Genomic DNA, 12,153 nt, shown 5'->3' with positions numbered 1-12,153 from the left:
TGAATGAAGTACCAGAAAATTATCGTGCGAGTGCTAATAAATTAGTAGAATCCTGGTACGTTGATAATTTAGTTACAAGTGTGAATGATGAATCAGAATTAAAGAAGTTAAAAAATGATGCCACTAAAATTTTGGCAAGTGCTAAATTTGAATTACAAGAGTGGGCATATAACTATCCTCGAAATAAAAGGGATGCATTTGTTGTTGAACCCATTTTAGAACAGTCGAAGCTTGATAAATTAAATGAGAATGAGTTTTTCGATGATCCTTGTGAAGCTAAAACGGTCAACATTTTGGGACTTCTTTGGAATTTGCATGATGACACATTAAGTTGTGATATTAAGGGATTAAATGAATCAAAAACAAACCTGTTACTAAAAGAACAATTTTGTCTGAAATTCATAAAATTTATGACCCTATTGGATTCACCTGCCCTATAATTTTAATTCCTAAAATTCTGTTACAAAACTGCTGGGAATTAAAAGTAACTTGGGATGAAGCTCTTCCTGAAGAAATTCAAAGGAAATACATGAAATGGAAAAATGATGCAAATCGTTTAACGGAAATAAAAATTCCTCGACAGATGATGCTTAATATTGATTCTGAATTGAAATTATCCTTTCATATATTTTGTGATGCATCCCGAATGGCATATGCAACCTGCGTTTATTTAAGAAATGAAAATGAAAATAAAGTTTCGTGTCATTTAGTTCAAGCACGATCTAGAGTTGCTCCTCTAAAACCCACATCAATTTGTAGACTAGAATTATTAGCTTGTGTTGTTGGTGCAAGATTAATGAAATCTATAAAACAAGATTTGAAGGAAGAAAATATACCTACGTTTTATTGGACAGATTCAAGGAACACATTGTACTGGATTAAGAATGAAGAAAATTGGGGTGTATTTGTTATGAATAGAGTGAAAGAAATACGAGCTCTTACTAATCCTGATGCATGGAATTATGTTCCTGGCAACTTGAATCCGGCGGATATTCCGTCAAGAGGATGTTCTGTTGAAACTATTAAAGCCAAAAGATGGCATGAAGGTCCAGCATGGTTGAAGTTGAATCCAGACTGTTGGCCTACTTGTGATATTTCTCCTGACAAAGATATGATTGATCGAGAAAGAAGAAAAACAGTTGTATCCTCGTTAACAAATGTAGATGAAGAATTTTCGCATTTCTCACGAATTTCTTCTTTTGAGAAAATAATTAGAGTTACAGCCTGGATAAAAAGGTATATTGATAACTGCAGAGATAAAAACAGAACAACGTCAAAGAACTTAGAAATCGAAGAATTGAATGCAGCTGAAGTCCTTGTTTGGAAAATTGTGCAAAGGGTCTCCTTTAAAACAGAAAAGGATAAACGCTTACGAAATTTAAAACCATTTGTTGATTCATCTGGTCTTTTAAGAGTAAAGTCAAGAATATTAATGAGACAAGACTTCGAAAATTTTAGAACACCTGTAATCCTACCTTCTGAACATCCAGTTGTCTCTAAACTGATTATGGAAAAACATGAACAACAAATGCATTGCGGAACTCAGACTTTAATGGCAATGCTACGAGAAAATTTCTGGATTTTGAAAAGTCGTAAAACTATTCGTAAAGTGTTGAAAAACTGCACTAAATGTAGAAGATTTGATTCGAGACCCTCCACGGTACAATCCGCACCTTTGCCAAAGGACCGTATTAAAGATTCTTCTATTTTTGAAGTGACAGGTATCGACTTAGCTGGCCCTTTGTTTTTAAAAAAGGGATCGAAAACGTGGATCGTTTTATTTACATGTGCTGTATACAGGGCAATTCATCTTGAACTTTTAACATCTTTGTCAACAGATAACTTTTTATTGGCTTTCCGACGTTTTATAGCACGCAGAGGAAGACCTGAAATTGTCTACACTGATAACGGTAGTAATTTTATTGGTACAAATTCGCTCTTAAAAATGATTGACTGGGATAAACTTATTAAAAATCATGTTGTCAACCGCATTAAGTGGAAATTTATCCCACCAGCATCTCCCTGGTGGGGTGGATTTTGGGAAAGAATGATTGGCCTGATGAAAAACATTCTCAGAAAAGTTTTAGGTAATGCCTCACTGAAATATGAAGAAATCTATACGATCCTCTGTGATTGCGAAAATATCTTAAATTGCAGACCATTAACTTATATTTCCGAGGACTTGGAACTGGAACCCTTGACACCTGCAATGTTTTTTCGTGATCTAAAAGAAAGTGGAGTTCCAGATCTAGATATTATTGATGCCAAATACTTACAAAAAAGGTATGCATATCAGATGAAGGTTAGAGAAGATCTAAGAAAACGGTTCAGAACTGAATACTTAGGACAACTGAAAAACCATATTTTAAAAACAGAGAAATATGTTAAACTATCGGTTGGAGACATTGTGTTAATAGAAACACCTGAGAAAAGAATTAAGTGGCCTCTAGGAAAAATTATAACACTCATCCCAGGAAATGATGGTGTAGTTCGTTTAGTAAAATTACGCACCAAAAGTGGCGAAATCCTTCGACCCATACAACGAATTTATCCGTTGGAAGTCCATTTACAAACGGATAATATAGGAGACTGTTTGAGAAAGAAGCATTCTGATCAAAAAATGTGTGATAAGCCTACAATTTCTATTGGATCTACAGAGTTTCGTGCCACTGACAAAGATCAGTCAGATGAACTCAATCAGAATCCCCTCAAAACAACCAGATGTGGACGAGTGATTCGAACTCCTGAACGATTAAACCTCATGAACTTTCAACCAGACTGTGGCTGAGTTTCAACTTGGTGAAACTCATCGGGGGGAGTGTGTCGCGAACGACGCACGCTCCGCTTTTGGGGAACGGGTTGAGCCTCCAGACCGACGAGAATTGAAAAAGAAAGTTTGTTTTTTGAGAACTGGCAACGATAAGTGTACGCAGTAGACTAATGACGCTGTTAGATATGTAGAACAATGATGCTAAGTAGTTAGAAGTGATTTTCGATAGTGTAATGATTTAGATATTTTTCCTCTTTTATGTCAAATGTCAAATAAAGTGATTCATACAAAACAGTGCCAATTTTAGATGAGTATGAAACCAAATCGGAGTCTACAAAAGCGGCGGACCAGAATCGAAGAACGCGGATCATAAAGGTAAGCAACCTTTCTTCATTTGCTTATCTAGAATTTTGAATGATCTGTTTTTTACTGAATTGAAACGATAGTCCAATAGAACGTAATTCAAAACAGCTAACGAACGCTAATCCGCGAATTCGCTACAATCAACAAGAGTAGTTTTCTAAACAACAACAAACTAATCAACTCTACAAACTGAGATGTTTTCCTCCTTTTATAAGATTTTAAAATCACGCGCTAGAATTTTCCAGTACTTTCTCGAAATCAAAAAGAGATATTTATTTATTTAATGCACGCGCTCTTGTATTTTCAATTTTCCGGCTTAGCTTTCTTTTAATATTCGTCACGCGCTGCACTGCGCGAGAAATAAAACCATTTAATTTATAATTGAACTAACATTAGCTTTTTAAATACCAAATTCGTAACACTGCCCCCTTCCCAAGGACTGCACGTCCCGGGCAGTACAATCCCTGGACAGGAAGCTAAACTTACAACTATGGCATAAATGCATTAATAAGCATTACATTACAATAATAAACAACATGAACAATAAATGCAATACATAAAACAAATCAAATGCTATCAAATACAAATCAAATACACATTTAAAAACAAAATGGACCATGGTCTTATACTATTTACAATTATTTACATTATGTACTATGGCCATAGTAATGAGCTAACCTGTCGTAAGATTTTGAAGACTCACGGATCCGAACCACGACGTCATTCGTGTTCAGCACTGTATATGGACCATCCGAAGGTGACTGTAATTTAGGACTCAGTCCTTTTCGTTGAATCGGGTTCCACAACCACACCTTGTCTCCTTTGTTGGATCTATGTCTAGTAGCTCTTGTGGAAATACTCTAGTGGTATTTCCACAACTGTGGCTCTAGTAGTCTAAAGAAAAATAGTATTTCCTTAAAAGTCCAATCCGAGTATGCATGGATCTGTGATATCCGCCACATATGCCGTGTGATGGTAGGCGGCACTTCCAAACGTGATGCTTACGTTTAACTTCCCAGTTATATCGATCTTATCACCAGACGCAGTCTGAAGGGTAACACAGGATGGCGTCCAAATAAGTTTATCTTTAAACTGTTCAGCTAAATCTTTCCTAATGATGGTAACATTAGCTCCTGTGTCAATGATCATATTGCAAGGAACTCCATCGATATTCCCATTAATGGACAGTCCGTTACTGTTGCCACTCACTGTATAAATTTTAAGCGCTTTAAAACAAGGTTTTTCATTATCTGGCAACCTCCTTTCCTCGATATGGTCACTAATTTGTTTACTGCGTCGTTGCTGGGAAATGGTCTTATTTTCCGTACCTCGGGGTGTTCTGCAGTTTCTTCGTATGTGGCCTTCAACTCCGCAGTTCCAGCACTTTAGAATTAGTTTCTTTTCACTTCTGTTCCGTCTCAAGCCATTGACTTGTCTGGTAAAATCATCTGCTTTATATTTCGTACCCTGGGGCGTTCTGCAATTCCGTCTTAGGTGACCTTCACTACCAGATCTCCAACACCTTAGAGCCACTTTCTTCTCGCTCCTATTCCGTATTAAAGCGTCGACTTGTCTGGCTAAATCATCTAAACGAGCCATCAGTTGATCCACTGGCTCATGGACTCGCACAGCTCTAACTGGGTAGCGATCTCTACTAGTTGCTTGATGGGCTGCCTCGAACTTCATGGCGTACAACAGAGCGCTTTTTATGTCCTTTACATCTGCCATTCGAAGAGCTTTCTGCATTTCAGGATCCCGGATGCCGTCGATGAAATATTGCAGCGACAGGATTTCTCATGTTTCTGTCGGGCACTCCGAAAAGGCGTGATGTGACAGCCTTTCAACATCCGTGGCGAGCTCCTGAAGTGTTTCGGTGGGCTTCTGTTGACGGGATTTTAATTGAAGCCTGCTGTAGTCCTTTAAACATTTCTCGCCAAAGCGCAGCTCCAATGCGCCAGATAGAGCTTCGAAGTCAAGTCTTTGGTTTTCGGGAAGCGTCTGAAGGATATCCGCTGCGTCGGATCTTAAAGAAGCGGCGAGATGACAGGCCTTAGCTTGGGAATCCCATCCATTCGCATCCGCCACGATAGAAAATTGTGTCTTATACACCTGCCAGGAGGTCTTCCCATCATATGTAGATAGCTTCAGAGGTGGACGAGCAGGCTTTGGTAAGAATTTAAAATCATCACTCCTGCTCCCTGCCGACGCTACGAATTTCTTTAAAGTACCCATTTCTTTGGCAACTGCAGAAACTCTCTCATCAATTTGTTGTTGGATTTGGTGTTGGACGGCACAAACTCTTCCTTCAATTCGTTCCTCCACAGCAGAAACTCTCCCTTCTATATGTTCTTTTACAGAAGAAACTCTTTCGTCTATTTCTTCTTTCACCGAAGAAACTCTTTCTTCAATTTGATCTTTTACGGAAGAAACTTTTTCTTCAATTTGTCCAACTTTATTTTCAACTGCGTCAATTCTGCCTTCCATAGCTTCAAATTTATTTTCTATTATGCAAGTAATTTCTCTTTTCATTTCTTCTTGACCAGCTTGAACGGCTTTCATTTCGTCCTTAACGGAGTTGACGGCCCCTTCCATCTTTCCTTGGCTAGATTTCATCTCTTCTTTCATTTCTTCTTTAAACGAGGCAAAGGCTGATATCAACTGCCTTAACTGCTCTTCCATCGCTCTTGTTATTGGCATTCAAATCCCACTTCTGACACCAAAAATTGTTGCGTGCGTACGGGTTCGTTATGAAATGAATGCACAAGTCCGATGAAAAATGAACAAAAATTTATTATTATCACAACAAAAATGCTTAAATTTTCTCAAATTATCACGCAGTATTACAATATCTCACAGCAGTTTTCTTTTAACTATTCAAATGTCCAATAGAACGTAATTCAAAACAGCTAAAGAACGCTAATCCGCGAATTCGCTACAATCAACAAGAGTAGTTTTCTAAACAACAACAAACTAAGCAACTCTACAAACTGAGATGTTTTCCTCCTTTTATAAGATTTTAAAATCACGCGATAGAATTTTCCAGTACTTTCTCGAAATCAAAAAGAGATATTTATTTATTTAATGCACGCGCTCTTGTATTTTCAATTTTCTGGCTTAGCTTTCTTTTAATATTCGTCACGCGCTGCACTGCGCGAGAAATAAAACCATTTAATTTATAATTGAACTAACATTAGCTTTTTAAATACCAAATTCGTAACAATAATTTTTAACACTTCTTGAGTACTAGTTTACTATGTGATCAGAGTTTGCATTACTTTTAGCTCCTTAAGTGCTTATGTAATTCAGGGTCAGGTTTATGAAATTTATTATGACGTTGCAATGTTCTTTTTAACATTTAACAACAATTAAATGTTTTTGATGTAAATCGTTTAAAAATGAGTATCATATAAAAAGAAAACTGTAATCCTGCGTCTTTAATTTCTGAAATCTGTTTGATAAAGCTATTAAAGTTGTATCTGATAAAATATTTAAAAATTATGCATCTCAAACATTTTTTAGGCCAAAATATTTATCCAGATTTTCGTATTGGAAATGGGCTCTCATTTTTCAGGTTTTTGTGTCTTCAAAATGTCAAGATTTTCGCAAGAATTTACTTCCCAGCTTATATTTTTGAGTTATTAGTTCCATAAATTTTTCTTAATTTCTATTGTATTTTTGCGAGTGTTTTTTGAAGACATGTCAGTTACTTATCGATTTATTTGTAGTAATTGCTTATTCATATGTTTGATAACTAAACAAATAATGCAGCATATATATTTATAATTATTCCAACCAGTCCCAATAATGATTCGTGGGGAAAATCTTTAGTTTCCGCAGTGTAATCATTTGGTATGGTTTACATATCGTGGTGTCATATTTCAGTTGCTTTTTTACTGTGTTGTGTGAAAATGATGAAAGTGAGGAGAAAGTGCGCGTTTTCACAGCGTTAACAACAGAATGGAGTATTAGAAGTTGATGCCTACTGGAGGGCACATTTACGGAGTGATGGAGGGCGAACAAAATAGTAGAAATCTACGAAAGCCTTTTTACGAAACACAAAAATAAAGCACGCCTAATATTGATTTTTTCTAAATAAAGAGGGGCCAGTTTCTTCATAATTCCTCAGGAATGATTAGCGCAATTTTGACAAAATCTCCGCGAAATTTCATGTTTCGATTGTGGCCAACTTTCACACTCAGTAACAAGTTATTATAACATATTATGATTATTTTATGTATTCCCATGAACGTTAACATAGCATTTCTAGTAAAATACATTACCTTCTTTAATAATAATTTTAGCACTAAAGGGGGCTATTCTTCTTTATCCTCATTTATGCATTGAATCACTTTTGCGGCGCGTCAATTTCCTAAACGGACAATAAAGAACTCTTTTCTCTCAAACGAATTGTAAAACTGATTTAAAATGGATTCAAAAGAGTCTGTATATGGGATTTGTGGCGTCTGTACATACGTACGTATGTATATATCTCGCATAACTCAAAAGCGAGTAGACCCAGAAAGTTGAAATTTTGTATTTATCTGGTTTTCTATTTATCTGATTCCTTCATGCTGTTTAAGATATACCTCTTCTTCTGCCTCTTCTATTTAATTTAATTTATCTCTTTGTTTTCATTGCTATGTTTTTCAATGTGTGCTTAGTTCATTTCACACCATAAATACTCTCACTTTGTGGAGGCATTAGGTAAGCAGGCAAGATGAAAAATTAGCAACGCCTTCACCGGGAATCGAACCGCGGACCTCTGGAATACGCCCCCAGAGTGCAGACCACCACACCACGAAGGCATGCCAAGAAGGCGGGAGAAATACCTTATATACTCCCCTTTTAAAGGGCGACTGCGGTTTTTAGGACATCTATGAAAAATTAGCAATGCCTTCGCCGGGAATCGAACCGCGGACCTCTAGACTACGCGCCCAGCGTGCAGACCACCACACCACGAAGGCATGCTAGGAAGGAGGGAGAAATGCTTTATAAACTCATGGACGTAAAATTATGTTGTGATGTATTTGCTTTTCAGACGGTATAATATATCTCTTATGATGCATATAACGCCTACCTTCACTTTTGCTTCGAAACGCTTTTTCGGTGTATCACTTTTCAAATAACAGATATAAAGCACAAAAATATCATGTTATAGAATGTTTCGGATGGCAACATATAACGCTTATAATGCTTATAACTTAATTTTATAACGTTAATATTGTTACGGATTTTGTATTAAGTTAGCTATTTTTAGTAGAATTGTAATTAAAATTGTTTTATTTCCCCGCGCAATGCAGCGTGTGACGAGTTTTAAGAAAAAGCTACGCAGAAAAAGTAAAAATACAGCAGCACGCGCATTTTAAATAGATATCTTGTAATTTATATTTAAACCGAATAAATGTAATTGACTGTGCTATCTGTGACCGTAATTCTACTTTTTTGCTTTCCAGAAATCTCGAGGGGGGAAAAAAATTACCATAGAACATTCTCATGCCAGATTAAAAAGCTTTAAAAAGCCGGAGAGAAATATCTCATTTCAGTTGTTTACTTAGTTATTGTTATTGATTGTAGTGAATTCTCAGTGAGATCGGATTAGCTCTCTTTGCGCTTTGGATTGCGTTCTAGCTAACGTTTTAGTAGTTTAAAATATAACCACTGTGTGATATCGTGACATTGGACGAATATCTCTGAGGAAAAACTTCAGCATTTTGTTTTATTTCTTGTGACAAGAATAAATTTTATTTACTTTTTATCAAACTTGTGCATTCGGTCTATTACGAACCCGTACGCAAGCAACAAAGTCTAACATGCATACAGGGCGGTCATAAAAAATTTCCCGATTTATTAACCCCTAGCGGCCTATTCACTCAACCAAACAAAATGAATTTCAGATATTGTTATTTGGTGGTATGCGATCGAAATTGCGATGATTTCAAACAATAAATCTCTGACGGTTAAAATTACATTAAAAAAAAAAAAAAAAAAAAAAAAACTCGACATTTTTAAATGGAAACAATTACTTTTTTCCTGCGCAAATTAATCAGCACATTGAGAAACTATAATTGGCACTGGAACGACACACGTATGACGAAAATTGCCAGCACAAAACATCTGGAAAGAAGACCGCCGTAAAAGGCCAATGTTAATACACAGAGGAGATGCACTGATGCTCTTTGCATAATTCACTGGGATAGATAGTAGAAGCACCAATCACAGACCACCATGTACAAAGCACTGCTTGTGGAAAAGCATCAATCAGCAGTGTGGGAAGATTGTTTCTACATTCAAGGTGTTCGAATGGGCTAGCAAGACACTTGCAGGGAAATAACGAGGCGAAATGATAAAGCCGCTTTATCTGAACAGGGAAAATGCTGCCGAAGCACTACGAGTGTATCGGCGAAATCAAAATTAAGACAAAACCCTTGTCCTGTAAAATACTGAACGAAATTTGGTGAAACAAATTAAAGAAACTGGATGCATATGTGATAGACCGTGATCCGGATGACCGTGTGTTTCTGTTGCGGAAGTTGTTGCGGAAGTGCATAATGTGGTCCACTGCACATTACGAGATTTGTTGCCTGCAAATTGGTTGTACCGAAAACTACAGTCCTCAGGCTTCTGCTATCTGTTTTGTGGGTGTTTCCTTATCGATTCCAGCGCGTCCATCTGTTGCAGCCTGGAGATGAACAAAGCGTGTCGACTCTGCGAATTTTTTTCCTCATCAAGATATGACAGCAGGTGGCCATTGCGGACAATATGGACGGATGAAGCGCATTTCTTCTTAACTGAAAATGTAAACTCCAAGAACTGTTTTCACTGGGATGAAGAAAATCCTAACGATGTGACACTAGCGCCTTTACACTAAGTGACTGTATATACACTGCGAAAAAAAGAAGGAGAAGCTCTATTGCTCCCGTTCTAGTGGGCCAAATTCAAGGAGCGATTTGGGATATATATTAGACTTATATATAGCATTGTTCTAATATAGGTTGACAAAAAATCGGACTTTTCTGAAATGACATGCCAATTTTTTCCATATTTCCATTCTACAACTCAAATTATGCCTAAATATTGAATTTTCTAAAATTTGGTGCGAAATTTAAGGAGGAATTCAAAAATTCATCTTGGCGCATTTTTTTCAGTTTGCGCCAAGAACTTCTTAATATATGGCAACCTATTCTCCTTTTCATTTTTACATTGCGCAAGAACGAAAAAAAAAGTCACATCATTCCTAATTTCAAATAATTTCAACGAAGTGCCTAAACCACATTTAATGTTATTATCGTTTTCAACAACTATGCCAAATTTCAAAATGCACTAATCTATAATCTCATGTATATCTTCGGAAATTTTTAATAGAAAACTATAATTTTTTTGCAGGTACGCTTAGAAATGCATTTACGGGTACTTTATGTCGATGGTAAAAATTTTACAGATTATAATTCAAAATTTTCTCCGAAAAATTTATAAAAATTATTTGAAAATACAAATTTTAAAAATAAAACATAAGAAATGGGCGAAATTTATTTCTAATGAACCTAAATTTCGAAATACGAAAGGAAGAATTAAAGAAGTTTGATAAAAAAGAGAGATTAATAAGTATATACAAAATTCAATGAACCTTGAGGAGCTAAAATTTTGAGAGCTAATTTGTAAAAATTGGTAGTGCGCTTTCTACAAAACTTGGCAATTTGGTATAATTTGAGTTGTAGAATCGAAATATGGAAAAAACTTGGCATGTCATTCCAGAAATAGTCCGATTTTGTGTCAAAATACCTACATTAGAACAATGCTATATATAAATCTAATACATATCCAATTATAGTGTACAATACAATAGTCGCTGTTTCGAGACATGAAAAACGCAAATTTTATTTTGTCAATCGGCCCAATAGAACAGAAGATGTAGAACTGTCGCCCCCCCACTTTTTTTTTCCAGTACATACTGTGACGTCGTGGATGCTTCAGTGGGAACGGAATCAACACTGGTATTGGTGATGAATCACTTTAATTACACAACATAACACAGATACAACATTTAATTAATACATTTAGAAAAACTTGAGTACATATCCGAGTTGGTGACACGATCAGAGACGTTAACGAAGATAGCACTCGTCATCACTGGACAAATTAAGTCTCCACACCTCAGCTCGCTGGCGGAACTTCCCAAAACTCTCTTCTCTGACAAGCGTCTCAACAGAAGTCTCATCTCTTTACGCATGCGTATTCCTCAGTTAAGTCGTTGCCATTCACCGTTATTTAAAATATGAATTAAAAATGAATTATAGTCCTCGTAGTGTGATCTCTAGTCGAGAGCATCATAGATCTTTCTAGTTGAGAGTTCAGGAGCGTTCTTTACAGACTAACTCCTTCCGCCTCCAGATTTTGTTTTCCTCGGACACAGAGGAAACAAAACGTTTTTTTTTAAGTTCCTACGGGATAAAATACAAGTTTAGGCAGGCGTTCACTACAAACAAACACCTTCCGCCTCCAGTTTTTGTTTCTCCGCACACAGGAGAAGTAAACCTTCACAGTTCACAGTTTCTGGTTTCAATAGAGATTGTTCAACATTTTACCAGTTAATTCTAAACCACACTGTTACAAAGGTTCTCCACTCTCATAACCAGGCCATCATAAAAATACATATAACAATACATATACAATATATGAAAAACCAACACAGAAATTTTGTCTTTATGAATCAAGTTAACAATTTACTATATAGTATGTGTTCATGCGATGGGTGCGTTGTTATACAACAATTTCAAATTAACTAGAAGTGGACTGTACTAAATATTTTATTCGACAACTTTAATCAAATGCGTGCCATCTTTCAAGCGATGTTTTACTACTAACAACAACAGCAATAAAAAATAAAACTCAGTAAGCGTTTACAGGGTTGCTGTAATGAACATCTGCGCCATGCAAGGCGCCAAGAAGAGAAAAAATGACGTAATCTTACAGTTAAATAGTCTTAATGACTTAACATACCCCCGGCATTGAAGGGTTACTTC

General features: G+C 36.3%; 1 protein-coding gene across 1 annotated transcript in view; it reads left to right on the top strand.

Moving 5' to 3' along the window:
- Positions 1-1,091: 1,091 nt before the first annotated feature.
- The window catches only part of LOC146994945 (uncharacterized), a 132,703-nt gene continuing 121,641 nt past the window's right edge, over positions 1,092-12,153 (top strand). The window contains exon 1 of the mRNA XM_085824876.1: positions 1,092-3,145. Within this exon, the coding sequence (XP_085681002.1) occupies positions 1,112-2,788 (1,677 nt within the window). The 5' untranslated portion in view covers positions 1,092-1,111 and the 3' untranslated portion in view covers positions 2,789-3,145. The remainder of the gene's footprint in view (positions 3,146-12,153) is intronic.

Source organism: Stegodyphus dumicola, chromosome 10, assembly GCF_044657685.1.
Source record: "Stegodyphus dumicola isolate Sdum_Otavi_A_Nest chromosome 10, ASM4465768v1".
Lineage (NCBI taxonomy): Eukaryota > Metazoa > Arthropoda > Arachnida > Araneae > Eresidae > Stegodyphus > Stegodyphus dumicola.
The sequence above is the reverse complement of the archived record's forward strand: the minus strand, read 5'-3'. Positions and strand labels throughout refer to the sequence as shown.